At 57.4% G+C, this 20,197-nt stretch overlaps 2 protein-coding genes across 5 annotated transcripts in view; both read right to left on the bottom strand.

Moving 5' to 3' along the window:
• The window catches only part of FLT4 (fms related receptor tyrosine kinase 4), a 57,870-nt gene extending 47,855 nt beyond the window's left edge, over positions 1 to 10,015 (bottom strand). The window contains exon 1 of one of the 2 annotated variants that reach the window (XM_030283926.4): positions 9,818 to 10,015. In XM_030283926.4, coding sequence (XP_030139786.2) covers positions 9,818 to 9,875 — 58 coding nt within the window. In that variant the 5' untranslated portion in view covers positions 9,876 to 10,015. The remainder of the gene's footprint in view (positions 1 to 9,817) is intronic. The other variant, XM_030283927.4, reaches the window with a different exon arrangement.
• A 4,118-nt stretch (positions 10,016 to 14,133) lies between these two features.
• Positions 14,134 to 19,859, bottom strand: LOC100224234 (zinc-binding protein A33). Of its 3 annotated transcripts, none has more exons than XM_012574610.5 (7): positions 19,746 to 19,859; positions 18,967 to 19,241; positions 18,296 to 18,391; positions 16,521 to 16,754; positions 16,127 to 16,146; positions 15,265 to 15,380; positions 14,134 to 15,168 (listed from the first exon to the last, which is right to left on the bottom strand). In XM_012574610.5, exons 2-7 carry the CDS (start codon positions 19,237 to 19,239, stop codon positions 14,624 to 14,626), a joined length of 1,284 nt encoding a protein of 427 aa, XP_012430064.4. In that variant the 5' UTR covers positions 19,240 to 19,241; positions 19,746 to 19,859; the 3' UTR covers positions 14,134 to 14,623. The 3 variants fall into 3 exon arrangements, with proteins under 3 accessions (XP_012430064.4, XP_030139836.4, XP_030139837.4); XM_030283976.4 differs by having other exon boundaries at positions 19,692 to 19,855; XM_030283977.4 differs by lacking the exon at positions 19,746 to 19,859 and adding an exon at positions 19,333 to 19,685.
• Positions 19,860 to 20,197: the final 338 nt, after the last annotated feature.

The following is a 20,197-nucleotide window of genomic DNA, read 5'->3' on the forward strand; positions in this document are numbered from 1 at the left end:
GGGGCGAGGCTGGTGATGGCCTCTCCATCCCCCTGGGAATTCATGGTGTGGATCAAGGAAAGACACATTGCCTTAGTCCACAGATGCAGGAGAAGCCTTTTGGGAGTTGGGGTGTTTTGGCACCATACTGGACTAAAGGGGCCACGACAGACACTGGCCCTTCCCCACTCCCACAAACGTGGGTCTGGAAGCCAGAGTACTTCCAAGTGCCATTCAGGTTCATTTCATCATACACATCTCTCTTTATGCCAGAACAGGTTTCCTAAGTTCATGTGGGGTCCTGTTTATTTTTCTTTTTTTTTTTTTTTTTTTTTTTTTTAAATCACTATTGTATTAAGAAGTGTTTTTCTTTTGGCAAAGGTTACGGTGGGGCCAACACTGTGCGAAGTCTCCTGCCTTCTATCACCACTAAAACCTCTGAGCCAGAGCTCAGCCCAGCCACGTCGCTTATCTTCAATGAAGGCAGGCTTGGATTTCCCCCTCCATATAAAAAATAGATCCCAGCACTCCCCCTCTCCCCCAGTGCATTCTTTCAAATGCCACCCACTCCTTGTTATTGCTGGGAGGCTGGAGAGCCAGGGATTAAGTGCCTCAGGCTGCATCAAGCTTTATTTGTCTAAGCAGCCAAGGGTGAGGAACAGCCATAAATATTGTGAAATGCTGAATGTTTTTGGAGGGGCATCGTTGGGCAACACAGGCACCTTAGCAGCAGGGATTTCATCTTGGGCTGGACACAATCCTCGTGTGACTGATGTCATTGGAAAGGTTCCTGCTTCCCTACAATACAGGGGCTTCGAGGAACATCAAACTCCATCCTCATGTTTAAACTGTGGACACCACACCCAGTGCAACACTAACAGTGGTGCCTCTATCAGTCCTTGTAGCACAGGAGTAAGCAAACATGGTCAGGAAAGTCCCACTTCAACACTGTCACCCCAGGGGACACATCCCGGGGCTGAGCCTGCCTGCCCAAAGCAGGGCGCTACGGGATGTGCTGCAACTGCCCTTCCCTTGCTCACTGGGCTGCCATGGCACAGAGAGGAGATGAAACACCAGGGTATGCCCTGATCCCATCCCAGCATCAGCAGGACTGCCAGAGCCAGCACTTACAGCCCAGGATCTGCCAAGTCTGACAGTTTGGCAACAGCCAACAAGCCCCGTGAGGAGGCACCAGGCACACACTTAACTAAATTGCTTCACAAGGCATCGCCAGGTAACTCCTTCTGGAGGCGAGCCAGCTTCTTCCCCTGTGCTTCATCCCAGCACAAGGACCACACAGTGCTTGCCCAGCGGTGAGTGATGTCCTTGGTGTGGACGTGTGCCCCTCCTGTGGGAGCATCCCACTCTGCAGCTGGCTGCCACGCTCCCAGACATGCTGTTAAACCTCTGCCCTCTGCTTCCCGAGGGCCAGGGCTGCAGTGTGGGGAAGGGATTGATGGCCACTCTGACCCAGTTATGCCTCTCTGGGGACTCTGCTTGGGCTGGGACGATGCAGGGTGTGAGTGATGGATTTCTGTGGGCGCTGGATGCCGTCACCTCTGCTGGGTGCCATTTCGCTTGCTGCCATCACTCTGAGCTGGCAGTTTCCAAATCTGAGTATAATCCACCATTCGTGCCCAGCATTCCTGCCTCAGTAAATGTCAAGATTTACTGTCATTATGGAAACTGCTGGCTTGACCCACACTTATGTCAGTATTTATTTTTTTAGGTCACCACATCTAACATCCATTTCAGTGGACACCAGTACTTCAGAAATGGGGAAAACAAGTTACAGATGGAGAGCTAAGCCTGGAGCCAAAGCTCACCATCAGCACACACGTGCGTCTGTGCAGACACATACATGGTGCCCTCATCAATTTGGGAAATTAGTGGAGGAATTTCCAGGCTCTGCTACATGGCCCTGCGCTTTTTTATTTTGGGATAAATAAAACCAGTAAACCTTTTACAGATTTCCCTGCTGTATGGAGAGCTCAAGTGCCTCTGTAATTCAGAAGGATGATGAAGGACCCCAAAACCCTCCATGGGTCTCATGAGTCTTGTGATGGTGCAGACAGACTTTGATAAATCTGTGGAGTCACTGCCCAGCTCAGGGTGTTTGCCAAGCCTCAGATTGCCCTGCCAGCAGCTGGCATGGAGAACCTGTTGCAGGATGGGGAAGAACCCAGAGAGGAAGGGGACAGTGACCAGGGGAAGCTGCCAGGGGCACTGCTCACTGGCTACTACTGGCTGCTCAGCAAAGCCACCGTGAGCTTGCAAATTCTTTATAAACGTCCCATGTGACACAATTACTCGGGGGCCAGATTCTGAAGCTCTTCCTTCTCTCTTTACTCAGACCAAGCTCCACTGAAGTCACTGAGACATTGGCCTAAATACAACTGAAGGAGTTCAGGATTTGGCCCAGTAATAAAAACTTCCTTCCTTTGTCTACTGCTCACTCCACATGATCCCATTGCCTCCCAGTCTCCTCCTGACCTCGTCTCCCAAGGCTGGGGCTGTCAGTTGTTTTGATGTTGCTCTTTCATTTTACCCTCAGCCAGACCATGCCAGTCCCCTCATGCAGCTGCAAGCTGCTGAGGTGGAGGGAGCTGGGCTGGCCAGTGAGGAAGAGGGGGAAACTGTGGGGTTAAATACAACCTGGCTGAGGCACAGAGCCAGTCTTGGGAGCATGGGTGTGTGCAGACACCATGCAGGCTAGGAGCTGGCTCTGCCATCACCTCCCCAGTTCCTTCAACGCCTCCTTGAGGACAGGCTGGAGCATCTCCAAAAAAGCCTTTCTCCCCCCTGCCGAGCATAGAGCAAATGCCTTGGGCTTTTACACCAAAATTTTATGTGAGGGAATGGGTGACATGACTGCTGCCCAGGAAAGTGCAGCAGGAAGTTAACTCATCTCGCTGCAATGACACATGCTAGAAAGTGACACCATAAAAAAAACATATAACTTTAAACAAATAACTTGCAAAATGAATTTTGCTGCTTTTTCTGCCTCAAAACAGCCAGGAGGATGCAAATCCCTGCCATTCCTCAAGGGTATCTCATCCTCAGCATGACCATGTGAACGCACACTGGGGTTTGGAGCAGGAGCTCCTGCTTCCTTGCCATGTCCACCAGCCTTGCACATGCCTGTGACACAGAGCAGCACAGGAACACACACAGTCAGATATAACAATCCCGTGCTGCTTGGTGACAGAAAGCAACCACAAAAGGGATTTGAACTCAGCTAAAGTGAGAAGCATTTGGTCCTGAGGGACCACCATGGTTTGATGATCTAAACCTCAGCCTTGCAACTCATGGATGCTCATGTGGGTGACCTGGTCAGACAGCAGATGGCTCGGAGAGAATGGACCCAACCCCTGTGAGTTCCTGCTGAGGTTTTGCATCTTGCAGTGAGATTTTTAGCATTCCTCAGCTAAGACTGAAACAGAGGCTCACTTTGGAGCGTGCAGTTCTAACCACCCTAGGGAACACGGAACTCTAAGCAGCAGAGGAATGGTGGTCTCGAGGTGCAAGGCTGTGGCACAGCCTTTGCACAGGTCTGTGGGAGCCCTGTGCCATCCAGCCTTGGCTGAAGCAGCTCACCACATCCTGCATCCCAGTGCTAAACACAGCAATGCCAACCTGGGCATTCCACAGACTGAGAGTACAATGCCCTGGCCAGTGGCAAGGGCTGCTGTGATTAGGGTTTGCTTTTGAGTAAATACAGTCTTGCTGTACATTCTGCCCTTTTAAAGTACATTAATTGCCATGGAAACAATGCTGTTACTGGTATGGCAGCAGCCTGGTGGCCCCGACAGATGCAAGGCAAAAATCAATGGATACATTGACATACAAGCTGTGTTTCAGGACTTTTTGAAATTTTTAAGGCTGGTCACCATGGGCACATATGAGAGAATGGCTCAGACACTAAAAGATGCCACCTTTCATGGAAAAAAAGCTGGGGACAAAACATGGAGGAACATCTCCCTTGCTGTGTTCATCTGCTTATGCAGCACACTTGTATGGGATCTGCTCCCAGCACTGATGTGTGTACTCAACTTGTGGCACTGGGCATCGCTCCCAGCTCCTGCTGGAGCATCCCAGCCCTGGCTGCCCTTCACATCCTCATTCCCAGTGAGTACAAAGCACCTGGTCTCAGACTTTGGCAGGGTGGCTTTGCTCCATGCCTCCCCTCTGCCCATCCATGGCACTTTTGCACCAGCTCAGATGCCTCACCAAAAAGAAGGAAAAATAGTCAATATTACAGATGTACAGACACACACCATCACTTCTTGGTCTTGAGAGTCTTTTTAGTAGCACTGAGAGGGTTTGTACACAGAGCAGCATAAAGGGAAAGGCTGCGAGTGCCCTTCCCACCCTGCCTGGCCGTCCCCGAGAACCCGGAGCAAAGGGCAGCCCTGGCTGTCCCCTCCCAGCCTGGCTGTCCCCTCCCAGCCAGGGCAGTGCTGCCCTGTTCCCTGCCGTGCCGCCCATCATAAAGGGGTCCCTGAACTGTTATCAGGCAGTGACAGTTTCCGCCATCAGATTCCTCCTGTCCGTCAGGAAAGCTAAATAAGGAACATCGTTCAGGCGGCTGCAGGAAGAGGGGAAATGCAGGGACATCCGGCCCAGCTGCCAATTTTTCCTTTCCCATGAACCACCACTGACCTCCGCCAAGGGAGAACCTGGACACCCAGCCTGGCACTGGCACTGCTCCTCTTTGCTTAACCCTTCCCTGGGGGATACCCTGGCCCCCAGAGCCTGCTGAGCAGGTGGTCTCACCAGGCAGGGCAGTGTGGCCAGGGTGGGACAGAGCCTGGGCGCTGTGTCACTGTTGCTGGCACCGCAGACCACGGCGGGCAGACTTGGTGCTTTGGCTGGCATTTTCACAGCCAGGAGAATGCTTAACCCCTCCACACCTGCACATGGGTGGGCAGCTACTCCTCACACAGAGACAACGGGTCCAGAAACATCAGTGAGCTGCTCCATCGCTTCCCTCTTTACATGCATCTACACCAGGAGCAGAGTCAAGCTTATTCTTTTACAAATTCTTCTGAAACAGAACTGGGGTTTTCCAGGCTCCAGCAGGAATGGCCCTGGGCTGGCTGCTGCAGACAGGTAAAATTTCATCTCATTTTTCTCTCTGCCCACTCCAGGGCTGTGCCCATCAGGGACCAAGACACTCTGCAATCCATTTGCTCCTTTCTCGTGGTCCTTCCTGTGAACAGCCCTGGGGTCCTTGCTGTCTTTCATTGCCTAGAACCCGAGTAGGGGAGCAGCAGCTGCCCAGTTACTGTGTGCTTAGATACAGGAGGCCATAGCACTTAAGTTTGCCTTCCCCCATCACCACGTCTTCCTTGTTTGCCCAGAGAGAGCCTTTTCCTGACCCCCTAAACCGATCCTCCCTCATTAGCACATGACGTCTGTCCCACGGCACCTCCAGGTTTGGCCGCAGAGGCTGCGGGAGGGATCCTTGCCCTGGAAGGAGTGGGCAGAAACACAGCAAGAAAAACAATTCACTCGTGGGAGAACTTGTAAGGTGAAATACAAGTCACTGGCTGAAACCTGTTTCTGCTACCTCAGCAGGGAAACGACTCCAGGAGAGACTCCAAGACTCCCCACTTAATATCCTCAGCTTATAAAACTTAGTGGGAGTTTCAGCACCAGCTGCTGCAGGGCCAGGTTTTTCACCCTCCTTCTGCTGAACTTGCACCTAGAGATGGAGTGATTTCCTCAACAAAAGGAGCAGCCACACTGGGCTCAGGGATTGTGCCTCCTCGCCGACTTGACCACAGGCCACCTCCGCTTCCACTATTCTGCCTGAACAATGAGGCACCGCAGATGGGCAATAATGCTGCGCCGAAAACTTCAGAACTATTCTGACCAAAGAGAAAAAGCCCCCCTGGGACCTGGCTAACCCCCTCTTTTAACAACGTGAAATAAGAAACAAAGGTCTGGGATAGCCAGAGGCAATAAAACCCCTGGAATTCATTTAACCAGTCACTAGATGCCAGTGCAGCTGCGGCAGTATTTCTTTTCCTAATGAAGGACAAAAGCTCTGGCCCAAGGCGAGGCTCAGCTCTGGTCTCCCCGGAAAACCGTGGCATGCACCAGGAGGTCACGATCCCTCCACAGTACACAGCAGGAGTGGGACATGTACCTGGCTGCTGCCCCTCGCCCAGCTGGAGATTTGCAGGAGCTGCAGGGAAAGCTGGGGCAGGTCAAGGCAAAACACGGCACTGGGCACCTCTGGCTACCAGGCCAAGGTGGGAAAAGGGGGCTTTCAGCTTGAACTAACTACCTGTGGATTTTCTCCTTTCAAACCCATGTACTTTTCCATGCACAACTGCCCATGGTCTCAGGCAAACATCTCACACCCACAAAGCCCTGTGAAGGTGAACTCCACTGCTGCTCAGCATTGTGCAACAAGCCACCAGCCTCCCACCATGCTCCCAACACAGGAATCCAGCAGGAGCTGCCTTCTCCAGGCAAGCTGTGATTTTGCAGCCCTCAGGCACTATGCCCCAGCCTGTCTATCCCAGCGGAAGAGCCCTGCAGCTTTAGTCATTCCTCACACAGAAACCACCCCACCTTCCCTGGGCAGTGGAGCCTGTGGGCTTTGGCCATCACAGGGCTTTCTGCTTCTCCCTGCACCTGCAGGACCTCCCCATCACCCCCAGCTTGTTGCAGCTTTCCCCTGCCCGACCTAGTTTAAATGCACAGCTCCCCCAAACTGGGAGTGAGGAGTCCTCTGCCCTGTACCCATTTTTTTGGGGCTGTTTCAGTCCAGCAGGCTGAATCCAAAGTCACCTCTGCTGTGCCAGCTGGAGTGGCTGAAGAGAAAATGGGTGGGAAAGGTGCTATCCCCAGGGCTCACCTTGCTCCCCAAAGCTGCTGAGAGCTGGACAGACCTGGGGACCCAACGAGAACCCCCTCCTGCTCTGCAAGGCAACCTCCTGAGTGTGGTGGATGTCCCCTACGGTTTTGGAAAAACTGCTCCCTGGCCACGGTTCCCTCCCTCCTGCTGCCGTTCCCGTGGGATCCCGCTCTCCCCTTCTTTCTCCAGGAACTGCCTCGGGATGCTGGGAACAGCCTGTTCCCTCCTGGCTGGCTGGGAGCACCTGCCCTTCCCACGCCTGCCCCGGAAAACACCGCAACAACGCGGGGCCAAGAGAACCCCTGGGGACAGCGATCCTGCATGGAGCAAGCCCATGGGACAGAGGCAGCAGAGTGGAACGGGATACACCAGAGGAAACCCCGTCCACCCTGCCTGCACTGGCTGGGGGCATTGTGCGGCTGGAGGAGTGTCCCTCTGACCAGACATCAGTTTGAGCTCAGTGATGCCTTGGTGGGTGTTTGTGCAGGCAGTAAGCTGCGGTCTCACGTGCCCAAGCCAAATCCCAGGGCGGTAGTTGCAGCTCACTCATCTGAAATCTTCCTTAAGCAGACAGCAGGGCACAGGAGCTCTGGCTGTCCCCTCCCTGGCACCCCCAGGGACCACAGGCTGCAAACACCCGCTCCCCTGGCAGGCCCTGGCTCAGCACTGTGGTTGAGCCTGGTGGGGTTGCTGTGCAGTCAGGGCTGTTGAATGAAAGGGTGTTGCTGAAATGGCCCATGTTTATTACTTGCAATAAAGCAACTGCTTCAAATCCCAGCTGCACAGGCAACTGTTGCTGCTGGCACGGTCAGCGCGGGGCTGTCCGAGCGCGGGGCCGGGAGCTCTGTGTGATCCGAGAGGGGAGCAGCAGCAGCAGCAGCCAAGGCAATCGGCTCAGGTCCTACACAAGCACAAGCCTTTCCCTCACACAATGGCCATACGCCCTTGGAAGGGGCTAGCCAGTGTCCCCAGCGGGATTGTTTGGCTGTGGGGGGCTCAGCAGGGCTCTGTGTCCAGAAGATGGTGGCTCGGGGAGCACATGGTCTCATCACCATTCACAAAGGGTTACCCTGAGGGGCCAAGATGATCTAGAATGCTGAACCTGTGCCTGTTCCCCCCATCTCACTGCCTGCACAGGGCAGCTCCCCAGCTCCATTCCATCCTGGGAGCATCATGGAGCTGGGATGTGTAAGAGCTTTGTGCTCTTACACACAGCAGTCTCTAACGCTGGCCCGTTTAAACAGGCACCAGAACAGTGGTGCCAGAACAGACCTTTCATGATCCTGAGATGATTATTTCATCCTTCACAGGTGGAACAGTCTCACACACACATCTCTGCTTCCAAGGGGAGCAAATATTTGCAGCCCATTGGGATTATGGTTAACGAGAAATCTGCGGGTCCTTTACGCACTGACAAATTGTCCTCATTGATAGAATGGAAGGAGGGGAAGCAAATCCCCATGGTACCATCCGCCAGTTGAGCTCCACATCACCCTTCATCGCTGCACTACTCAGGCAGCACCGAGAGCTTCAAAGCTCTGCTCAGCCCTGTGCCGACGAGGCCACACAGCTGCACTGGCCAGAGCCTCCCAGGCACTGCTCCTGCACCTCCGGGAGATGAAAGAACCCGGGAGCAGCTACACTGTGCTGTACAAATTGCTAACAAGAGAGCTTTGCGCAGTTGCTCCTGCTGCAATGCCACCAGCAGCAGGTTCCTTTCTGCCCAGCTTCCTTGAGCATCCCCTGAGCTCCAGCCACCCATTGTGTCCTTTGGCCCCATGACACCAGAGACATCAGCAGCTTTTTGGGCAGAGCAGGTTGACAGTGACACTGCTGGCGATGCTATCCATGCCACACCTGCAGCTCTCCCATGAGCTCACTTCAACGATAGCAGCAAATGCCACTGGTGATAGCGAGTCACTGAGCTGATGCTACAGCAAATTCTATTTATGCTCCCAAAATTCATCCCCACATTGCAAGCTTCCACCATTATTAACTTTCAGTCTTGCTCTGATCTGGGCTATAAATGCTTTACTTGTGCAAGAAAGAACTCCTCTAGGGGTATCTGGTGGGGTGTCCTGTCCCCACTGCACTGGCAGTGCCCACCCAGCTCTGCCCTGTCTCATGGGCTCTGCTTGCTAGAAGGGCTTGCAGCCCCATCTCTGCCGTGGCTCTGCACTCTCTGCCCAACAGCCTTTTGCCACAGAAGTGCTGTGGGAAGGGAAAGCATTTCACTGGGAGCTGCCTCGGGTGACTTCCGAGGCAGACCAGAGCTGGGACAGGCAGGCTGGACAGCCTTGCATGGACCCCCGCCTCCTCGCGCCTCCCTCCCCGGCACACACAAATTAATGACTGTGCGTGAAAAAATAAATAAACGCAGCCGGGACTGGCCTCCAGCCTGCCCTCCAGCCGGGCGCGTCCCCGCGTAGCGGCATCCCTCCCGCGAGGGTCCCGTGGGGCTTCTCCCCACTCGCAGCGAGACATCCGCGACATGAGTACGGCGGGGGCTCCCCACGGCCCCGGGCCCCAGGGGACCGCGGCACGGTCCTCCCGTCCCGTCCCGTCGCTGTGGGTACGCTGTCACCGCCGTCGGGGACACCCGGGCGGGCACCGCGGCGCGTCCTGGCTGGGGATGGGGCGGGCAGCGCCGGTCGGAGATGGGGCACCCCAGGGCGGACTGGGCCGGCCCCCGTCGGGGATCGGTGTCGCCGGGACCGGGAGCGCCGGTCCCCGCCGGGGATGGGAGCCCGGGACGGGCAGCGCCAGGGCACGGCACATCCCCGTCCTGGTGAGGGACGCCGCGGCGGGCAGTGCGGGTCCCTGCGGGTCTGGGGGACACGCGGGCGGAGGCGCCGAGTCCCGTTCCATCCCGTCCCGTCCCGCCGGTGCGGCCCCGTCCCCAGCGCGCCCGCAGGTGCGGAGCGGGCATCAGAGCGGGCAGGGCAGCCCGCAGCCCCGGCAGCTCACCTGCCTCCGAGACAATGCCGAGCCAGAGCCAGAGGGGCAGCGTGCAAACTCTCCTCATCTCCGGGGCTGCCGGCAGGTCCGTGCGATGCGGAGCGGTGCGAGCGCCCCGCGCCCGAGCTCTGCTCCCGCCGCGCCCCAGCTGCGGCGACGCGCGGCGGCGGCGGGCGGGGAGCACCGGGGCCGCTTCCTTTTCCTCCGCCCGCCCGGGCCGCCCGCCGCCCTCCGCCGAGCCTCGGGGCGCCGGGCGGGCGGGGCGGGACGGGGAGGGGCGGGCGGGGAGCAGAGGGGGCTGGGGGGGAGCGCACCTGCAGCTCCGGGCACCGACGGGGAATCCGCGCTCCCCGCACTAGCGGGGGTGCGCGCATCCCTTCGCACCTGGGTGTCTCCACCTGTGTGTGTGGGTCTGCATCCCCTGCGTGTTGCCCATCCATGTGCGTGGCTTTGCATCATCCCTGACCCATGGGTACATGCGCACCCCCACACCTGCGTGTATTTTCACACCTATGTGCACCCCCGCACTTGTGAGACACTGCCCGTACATCGCCTGTTTCTTGTCTGTGCCTGGGCGCAGATCCCGGCCTCTCGGAGCGGGGGAATGCACACAAACACGCTCTCTACAACTGCACACACGCACCTCACGCGATGGAACACACCTGCCTGCACACACCCCTGCATGCCTGTGCACCCCCTCAGCTCCACACCTCACACCTGTACGCACACACCCAGGCACACAGAACCTCCCCCCACCCTGGGGCACACAGAGACACACACGCACTTGGGTGTGCTCACACTCGCACCCTTATTCAGCGGGGCTGCAGTAGGGTCCCCCGCTCACGCCGTCCATGCGTGCCCGGTGCCAGCAGCGTGGAACAGCCCCGCTGTCCCTGGGCACCGCTCGGTGGGCTCCCGCACGGCTCTCCGCAGGTACACGCCAAGCGAGCGCTGCCGCCCCGCTGCTGCCAGCGGCGCTGCCCCCACAGCGCTGCCGCTGCCAGCCACAGCGGCTCTGGCTCGGAGCGAGCTGGCTGCCAAGGCGCCACAGACGGAGGCGATGGCAGAGCTCTGGGAGCGCGGTGGCACAGCCGGCACGGCCCTGGCCGGCTGCCTGCGCACCCAGCGAGCGCTGGGCGGATAAATGAACACGGCCCCGCGCTGCGCCCCACAGGATTATCAATTAGGCTCACTTGTAGGCAGTGAAGAAAGAGCCTGAATGAAAGCCATGTGCTCACGGCTTCAAAAAGGCAGGAAAACTTCTGGTGCACTCAACTGCTCACGTTACCAAACCCACAGAAGAAATCACCCTGTCCCTCTCCTGGAACCCTCAGAGGGACTCTAAGTCACAGAATTTATTTTACCCTACTCTCCTCATCCTGATTAGTGAGTTTTAAACCCAGAGTGCCAACTCCATCACTCTTCAGCACACTCATCGTGGATCACCTCCCTCCTGGGTCTCAGCAGAGCAGAAAATGGCCATGTCCCCTCACCCCAGGTGGGTGTCCAAACCCCTACAAGTTTGAAGAGAGACTTCCAAAACTTGCCATATAAGGGAGAGCTGGAATGTCACAGAGGGGTGGCACTGCCCAGCACTAAGGAGTGAAGAGCTGAAGTTACAGGATCAGACCCCTCCCCGGTGACGGGGCTGTGATCAGAGCCGGTGCAGCCACGCAGTGCCCCCACGCTGGGGACAGCATCGGGTCAGTGCCCTTGAGAGGGGAGCGGTGAGGTGCTGGGGGTGACAGTGACAGGGGAATGAATCACACGGCAGCACTGAACTGCTGTCCGAAGCGCACAGTCAGAGCGCCTGGAGAATCTGAGTGCGAGAGGAACAGAGGGTCTGACCCGGGGTTGAAGGGACAGGCACCCCAAAAGTCAAGAGATTTGGCATCCTCCCCCGCCGCAGTCCGAGCGCGGCACGGTGAGGCGGCGGCAGGACCGGCCCGTCCATGCTGCCATCTAACGGCAGTGACGGCAGGACACCGGCACGGCTCGCCCCGCCAGGCGGGGAATTTTCCATCACAAACGCAGGGCGACTGTGGGACCGATGGGACCTTTCCATTGTTGCGGTCCTGGGAAACAAAAGGATCTTGTTTTAAAATCTTGTCCCCATTCCAGCACGTGGGGGGACCCGCGGAAGCAAAGGCTTCCCCAAAGCACTGAATAAAGACATCCACAGATCACAGAAGGCTGCCAAGGCAGGAGCTGCTGGACACTGCCCAGCCCTAGCATAACGAGGGGAAAGGGACACTGGGGTGGGAACATCCAGGGACAAAACAATGAGGTAACCCACAAGAAGAATACAGCCTGGACCTGGGAGAAGATGGTGAGAGCCAGTTCTGGCAGGTGCAGAGTCTGGATGCTGGGGTGAGAGGTGCTTTAACTCCATCATTCCACTCTCTCATCCCTATCCCCTTCTGCCTGAACCCAGGCCAAGCTCAGGTAGCATTCTGCATTCATGCCTATAATTCCTACTCCACGGTGCTCTGGTTTGTCAGAAAAATGTGTTTTTCAGGCAGCACCTAGACTGCATTTCCTCACTGGGCTAACACTGCAAGCATGGCAGTCCAGAGCAGCATTTTCCCTGTATGTAGGAGCTGCTCTGCCTCTCCAGCCCTGTCCTGCCAGCAGGGCCAGGCGAGGACATTATACCCCAAAATGTGGCTCTGCCACAGCCACCACGCACAGCCCAGCAGGAGAAGAAAGGACGTGCTCCCTCAGGAGCATTTGGGACAAGCAGGTTTGGCTGCTCCCCAGCTCGGGGAGGGTGTGGGAGGCAGTGGCACACGCTGGCAGCCTGTGCCATCACACTAGCCCACGTGGCACAGGGCACACAGCAGCTGGGCAGCAGGAGCTGGCAGACAGCAAAGCCTGGCTGTGCTCACCCTGCTGCTGCCCGGCGCATCCATGTCCCCTCGCACCTCGGGGACACTGCTGTGCTGCCCAGCCGGGCCTGGCCGCAGTTTGGGGCGGGCTGGGGAGCTGATGGGTTTCAGCTTTCCCCAGTGTAATTCCCTGCTGTGACCAAACCAGCCTCGTCTGTCCAGAGGCGCTCTTGCAGGGGGTACCACAGCCCTGCTCGCAGCACCATTTCCAAGCCGACAGCTCTGTCTTCTCCACTCTTACTGCAGCTGAGGCTGTGGGGCAGCAAGAGGAGATGAGGGCTGGGAGAGGAGGCTGAGTCCAGCTTATGGGCTCAGCACTCGCTGGCTAAAGGCCAGCCCGGGGCCAGGAGGGAGCACAAACCCCCAGCACCCCTCCTACACCCAACCCCAAGCAAGGCTGCACAGAGCAGAGGCTTCCCAGGCAATGGGAGCAGCCCTGGGCTGTGCTCAGCGCTCCTGGGACACATCTGCCTGAACCCTGCACAGGACATCCTTGCCTCTGGCTTCCTCTGCTGCCCTGGCACAGGCTTTAGGCACCCTCAGCCCTGGCACACTGCAGCAGGGGTGTGCAGGAGAGGCCACGGCCCTTGTGGCACCACAGGGGAACAGGGACCCTGTGCCGTCCCCACTGGGCAGGCAGATGGCCAGTGAAGGCCTTGCTTTGGCAAGTGTCCTGTGCCCAGCTGTGGGAGCTGGAAAGCTTCACACCCAGCCCAGCCATGCCGCAGAAAGCTGAGCCTCTGCTGGAGGTGTCTGCCTCCAGCCAGCACTGGGGACTGTGCAGTACTGGAGAGCTTTGGCCTCTGCTTTGAGCTTGGAATGGATTTGGGTGGGAAAAACATGACATTTCCACCCACCCCAAATGCTGCCATCCTCCCTCCCACCCACCACTTCCACCAGCCAGGCTTGGAGCCATCCCAGCACCTCTGCTGAATCATGAGGCAGAGACACTTCAGCACCTCCTGGTCACAAACCACAGCAGCCAAACTCCCTTGACTTGCCCCCCAGGGACCCTGCCTGCCCTCCTGCAGGTGCAGCACTGCCAGCAGGGCCACAGGGGGCTGACAGGAAAAGAGCCACATTCCTGCTGAATTTGGAAAGAATTGGGACTTGGCATTTTTCACATGCACAGATCCTTATGACCCAGCCAGGCCAGACATGGCCAAATCTTAAAACGTGGTAGCCCAAGATCAGGGCTAGGCTCAGAGCCTCTTTCCCTTGTTCTCAAAGAGCAAATGATGAAAATCCACTGCAAGATGAGCAGGGAGCACTCCAAGGAACCATATGGGAGCAGTGGCTCCTTCAAGCCTCCTGTGCCGCAGGCACAGCAGAGCCAGGGCTGGAGCAGGGCTCTGGGGGGCTGCTCGGTGCCCCCGGGCTGTGCCACACCCCAGAGCAGCAGAACCCCCCAGCACACAAGCCCCGAGCAGGCACCACTGAATTTCTAATGAGCTTTAATAGCGAGCGAGGTGAGGGAGCCGTGCTGCAGTCCCTGGGCTGTGCCCCGGGCTCCCTGTGCTGCCGGCCCGCAGCCCAGCCCCAGGAAGCTCTTCCCGCAGGGGATGCCATGGCCGGGATAGGGGCTGAGAGGCACCCGATGGTGCCCCGGGACCGCTGCCCTGCTCCACGGGGCTTACGGGTGGGCACAGAGAGGCAGGAGGTGCCAGCAACTCACAGCCCCCTCCCTGCAGCCCCGTGGCTGCTGTTACTGCACTATGCCGTGCTCAGGGAAGGCAGATTGCTCTTCTAGGGGTGCCAGGAACCCCTGTCAGTGTCTTGTGGCAACCACAGCCATGGCACAGGGAAGGGAGGGCAGACAGGACCTGGGATGAGACTCATCCCTTCCTCCCTCCCAAAACTGAAACCAAAACAGCTCAACACCCCTCAGCTTGGAGCCAGGCCGGTGTCCCCAGTGCACCCTGGTCCCTCACAGGGCCAGGTGACAGAGGCGCATGGGCTCCACGTTGTCCCTCCCGTCACTGAAGCAGGTGCTGAAGAAGGGGCAGTATCTCTCTGCAGAGACCTGGTGGAAGGTGAAGAGGTGGGACATGTCCCCAGCATCAAAGAAGCTGACGGAGCGCTCCTGGCAGTCCAGGAAGACGCCCACTTTCCGAGGGGGCCGGCGGGGAGCCAGGCGCACCCAGGGGCTGGCAGTGGCCCAGTACTCTGTCCTGTTCCGCAGGCGCAGCGTCCAGTAGCCGTTCTCTGGGCACAGCTTGACCTTGGCTGCCCTGTCCACAGCCTCAGCAGCCACCCCCAGGTCCCATTTGGTTTTGCTGCCCACCCAGACCTCCCAGTAGTGCCGGCCGCTGTCGAAGGCCTGCGAGCCCAGGACGTTGACGCACTGGCGGAAGCGCCGCGGGCTGACGGGCACGGGCTGGGCTCGATTCCTCTCTGTCACTGCTGTCAGATCCCTGGAGAGGACCAGGTTGGGGTGGGCTGACTCAGGGTCAAAGGTGAGTGGGGCAGGAGCTGCGGAAACATCAAGCACGACATTTTAGCAGCTGTACGCTCCCTCTGCAGAGCATCCCTGGCTCACCACACCCATCCCTCACAGCATGTGCTCACCAGGGCAGATGGAGCGCAGCATCTGCCTCCAGAAGATGTACTGCAAGGGACCACTGTGGCTGTCCCTGTAGTGCTGCAGGTCCAGGGCAGGCTTGGTCTCCACATGCACCAAGGGCCTGGGGTGGAGAGAGGCAGGCAGGGTCAATCCTTCTGCTGAGCCACTGCCAGTGCAGGCAGGAAAAGCACAAGCAGGGCTGCAGGACAGTGCCACATGTGACAGATTTGGTAAAGACAGGACACAAGTGTCTCTGCTTGCCCTGCCTGATGCAGCTCTGCCCCCAGTGCAGTGAGTGGCTCAGGACAGAGGTGCCCAAGACAGAGGCAGCACCACAGCTTGTGCAGCAGTGACTCCTGGCACACCCAGCACACCCAACAGGATTCCTGCACGGCCAAACAGGCCGGGCCTGTGGAGTCAGGCTGCATGCCAGGGAGGAAGGGGACACGGACACACATCCCTGTAGCAGTTCTGGCCCTCAACTACTCCCAGCCTCAGACAAACCTGCACCTCAGGGTCACTTCTGCAGCCTCATGAGTAGTAAGAAGCTGAGGAGGGGCAGGGAGAAGATGAAGCACCCAAAGTCTGTTCCCTCTTGCAGCATGCATGGCTCTTGCACCCATTCCAAACCACTGTCTGTCTCCTCTACCCACTCTTCCAGTCATGTCAACACATGGGATGCTCCCTGGGAAGAGCATCCAGTGTATGCTGGGGACCAGCCTCCACCTTGCACAGCACCAGCAACTTCCTGAGCAATTTGTGATGCTTTTAAAGCTTGAGATAAAGTGTGTCTCCCATGTGGTCCCAGCCAGAGACTAAGATAAGCTCCTGAAAAGCAAATCAGCTTCTTTCATGCCAGACACGTACCTGATATCCAGGCTCTCCACCTGCAGTGAGAAGCAGAGAGAATTAGCAGTCACTCTAATTCATGCAGCTGCACAAATAAGTTCCTTGTCCACTTCCTGATGCCACACAGCACAGAGAGAGGAAACCAAGCTACCAGGAACTGCAGCCTGGGGAAAACTGCTTGGGTACTTGGATGGAGAATGAGGAAGGCTCCCAAGACCCACTACAACTGATGTCACTGTATCTCTTGTGCCTAAAGTCTCCAGATCCAAGGGATTGGGTAGATAATCCAGAGGGATGGCAGGGAGAACAACTTTGCGGTACAGCCTGGTGCTCTCATTTAAGACTCCCGCATCCCAATTTGAGATCCTGAAGTATCTCTCAGCCTCCTGCCAGAGTCAGCAAAGCATCTCACCTCCAGCAGTGACACATCTTCCATTTTGCTCAGGGTCTGCTTGACGTGCTCGATGTCCCTCTGCAGCACTGCCATCCCCTCTTCCAGCTGGCCAACGTGCCTGTGCAGCTGGGCCAGTGTCTGCTCCTCCTTCTCACCCAGCTCTGCCAGCACAGCTCTCTCCTCTTCCTCCAGGATCTGATGAAGGCGAGCAAACTCAGCCCGAATCTTGAAGTTCAGCTCCCCAGACACCTTCTGAGCAGAGGGAAGAGGCAGAAGGTGAGTCCAACAGCTAGAACACACAAGTAGGTGCACAGCATGGCTGTGCCTGTTACTCTGCTTACAGAGCCCTGGAAATTTGAGGTTCAGACATAGCAATGACTTTTTGGATGGACAACAGGACACAAGGACAACCTTCAAGGCTGCAGAGCTAAAGGGGAAAAACCAACAAACCCAAAAAGCCAGATCCACCAAAGGCCTGGTCACTGTAACTAGAAATCCCCACACACAGCCACAGCCCTCTCCCACACCACCAGGAATTTGCCTGTGGGCAAGACTGGAGCTCTTTAAATTTTGTGGAGCTGCAGACTCAGCTGTTCAGGTTAGCCTGCATTTATTTCACATTGTTCCAGGCCCTGAGCAGAGCTGCCTGACAGACAAGCTGCACAAACTAATCTCTGTCATTAAGGCTGATAAAATCCCATTCAGCTCTAACCAGAGGTCACTTTTTCCCAGTTGTTTACTTGCCAGCCAACCTTGCCGTGCTCTCACTGCCTTCCTGCCTGTTTACAAGAGACAGCCAATGACTTTTTGTTTTCCTTACATCTTTAAGCTTTTAATCTCCAAGTGCAACCTTAGCCCTCATTACTTTCTCGAGGAGTGCTTCCTGAAGTGCACATCCCTTTCTCCTCACAGGAAACCCATGTCCCTCAGAGATCTGAAGCTTCACCAGCCTCTTCTTGCTCTAGCAGGTGTTTGTGCTGACACACCAGAACCACAGAGGAGGTGCAGGGCCTCCCTGTTCACATCAGCGATTTGTTCCTTTACTCTTGAGACACCTCTCGGCTCTTGCACAGCAACAGGAAAACACGTGCTTATTTGCTAATACTTCTTCATTAATCTCCGAGGTCTATTCCACATCTGGCAAGAGGACAGAAGTTTGAAATGGAGCAGGCTGGGGAGTCAGAGGCTCCAGTCAGAAGACAGGGTTTTTTTCCCCTCTCAGTTTTATCTCATCTTTGAACTACTTCCATTTTCCTTTAACTCCCCTTCCTTGGTTTTAACACTTTTATGCCACTCAAGAAATCAGCACAGTCAGCCTGTGGCTGTTTTCACTTCACAGACCTTGGTCCCTCTCAAGCCCATGGAGAGCACTCAGGCTCCTCATTCACCTGCCAACCCTGCCAGTGACCCAGTTCCTTCAGCTTTGCTGCCATCCCTTCTGACACGAGAGGATTTTAGAGCTGCCAGGAGTTAAATGCTCTCCCAAAAAGGCAGCTCTGCAGGGCCAGAGTAGGCTGCCCACGGCTCTCACCACTCACCATGCCTCAGCTCTGCTGCACGAATGCACTTTGTAAACATTGCATTAATGAGTGCTGATGCTCCTCCCAAAACCTCTGCTGAACATCCAGCAGTTATGAGCTTGTGCCTACATGCAAGGGGGTTTGTGTAGATCCCCACTGTTACTCATCTAGATTTGTACAGGAAGCTGAGCTAGACCTCAGCTGAAGACACACACATCCTCTGTGAACACTGCCCCAGAAGCTGCCTGAAGAGCAGCTCCCACAGGGTGCTACCGTCAGGCTGCAGATGTCCTCCTGCACCACGCGCTTCCTCTGCAGCAACTTCTCCATCTCCTTCTGACGAGCTTGCAAAGCATCTTCCAGGTGCTTCTGCAAGAACAAGGAAAAGAAGGTAAAGAGGCCATTTCAGCACTCTGCTGATTCAGGAGCAGTCCCCATTCCTGTGGTCAGCACCAGGAGGAGAATACAACAGGATCTCATATAAAGGCTGTAAGAAGAAGCAAGCACCTGATGCACAGCCTTGAGAATTAAGCATCTGTGCATGTGATGAATCCAATTGATTTTTAAGACTGGGAGCTCCATCCTGGGATATCTGTTTGCACAAGCTTTAAATGCTGCATGTTGTGAAGGGACTGTCCCCTCAAGCAGAGCACCTGGCACAAGCAGCCTCACCCCCCTTTCACTTAGGAACCACATTCTTAAACGAGAAATGACAAAGCTGTGGTTGGAATCAGACACAGCAGTGAGGGAAAAAAATGCACAAGAAAAGTGTTCAAAAGACAGACGGCTGTAAGGAAATAGGGAGAGAAAAGAGACACAAATGTCAGTGCACTTGGGTGAGATAAGGCTTCATGCAGGGGGAACTGCCTGTGGCAGGAGTGGTGATTGCACAGGGCTCATGTGGCACCTGTCCCCCTCTCCCCAGCCTGGCAGAAGCCACTCACCCGCATCTTGTGCTGGTGCTCCTGGGAGCCGCAGCGCCGCACCTTGTCCACCAGCCCCGAGAGCAGGTAGTGCGTGCGGAAAGCGCGGCCGGGGAACCTGCGGCGGCACTGCGGGCAGGAGGGGCCCTGGGCGCAGCTGTCCCAGTACTGCTGGATGCAGCCCTTGCAGAAGTGGTGCATGCAGTCCAGCATGACGGGCTCGCTGAACAGCTCGCAGCAGATGGCACAGGTCAGCTCCTCCCGCAGGCTGCGGTCCTGGCTGCCGCCGGCCATCCCTGCGGGCACACAGGGATGCTTCCTGAGCCTCCTGCCAGCACCGCACACAAACCCCCATCCCTCTGCCGGTCTGGGGCAGGGCTTGGTTACCTGACCTCGGGCGGGAGGCACCGGGCCTGTCCAGCTGCTACACGGGGTGTGAGCAGGGCTGGAAAGCCCCGAATTACAGAGCAGCTCTGGCCGAAGGTCACTCCCTTTGGAGGAACAATTTCCAATTTCCCGACACTTCACCAAAACTGCTCAGTGCTCTGACAGGGCCCGGCCTTGTGTCCCCACCGGGCCCCAACGCAGCGGTCACCCTGCCCGAGCACCCACCCGCACTCGGAGGGGCTCCCGGGCCGGTGCGGCACCGCCGCTGCGTGTGCGGCGCCCCCGCGGCTCGAGTCCCGCGGCGCGCACCGCCCGCTCCCTGACCGCAGCCCGGCCTCCCGCCACCCCGGGGACCCCACCGTGCTGAAACGGCTTAGGCCAGGTCAGTTCGGCTCGGTTCGGTCCGGTCTGACCTAGTCCACTCTGCTCCAGTCCAGCTCAGTCCAGCCCCGTCCCGTCGCTCTCCCACCTCCGACACCCCGAACCCGGGACCTCCGCCACGCCCCGCCCCTTCCGCGGACTGACGCCCGCCCTGACCAATCACAGCGCGGACACGCCGCGCGCCCGCCAGCTCATTGGGTGAGATCCCGTGGAGGGGGCGGGGCAGGGTCCCTGCATGTGATGCGGTCACGTGCGAGCGCGCGGGCCAGCTGCGGGGAGGTGCGTGCGGGCTGGGCCGGACTGGATCGGATCGGACTGGATCGGACTGTCCTGTCCCTGCACTGTCCCTTTGCTGCCCGTATGCTGCCCCTTTGCTGCCCCCTTACTGCCCCTGCACCGCCCCTGCACCGCCCCGCTGCCGCATTCAGTACCGAGCCCAGAAATGAGCTCCAGGCCCAAGCCTCCCTCCCTCTGCCCTGCTCAC

Source organism: Taeniopygia guttata, chromosome 13 (assembly GCF_048771995.1).
Source record: "Taeniopygia guttata chromosome 13, bTaeGut7.mat, whole genome shotgun sequence".
NCBI classification, from domain to species: Eukaryota; Metazoa; Chordata; class Aves; order Passeriformes; family Estrildidae; genus Taeniopygia; species Taeniopygia guttata.

What these genes read in the sequence shown, in the direction of transcription:
- LOC100224234 (XM_012574610.5), bottom strand. Translation starts at nt 19,239, where the DNA reads ATGGCCGGCGGCAGCCAGGACCGCAGCCTGCGGGAGGAGCTGACCTGT. An exon ending in AGGACATCTGCAGCCTGACG is followed by an intron (nt 16,755 to 18,295) that starts GTAGCACCCTGT and finishes CCCTCTGCTCAG; the next exon opens with AAGGTGTCTGGGGAGCTGAA. An exon ending in GTGGAGAGCCTGGATATCAG is followed by an intron (nt 15,381 to 16,126) that starts GTACGTGTCTGG and finishes TCTCCACCCCAG; the next exon opens with GCCCTTGGTGCATGTGGAGA.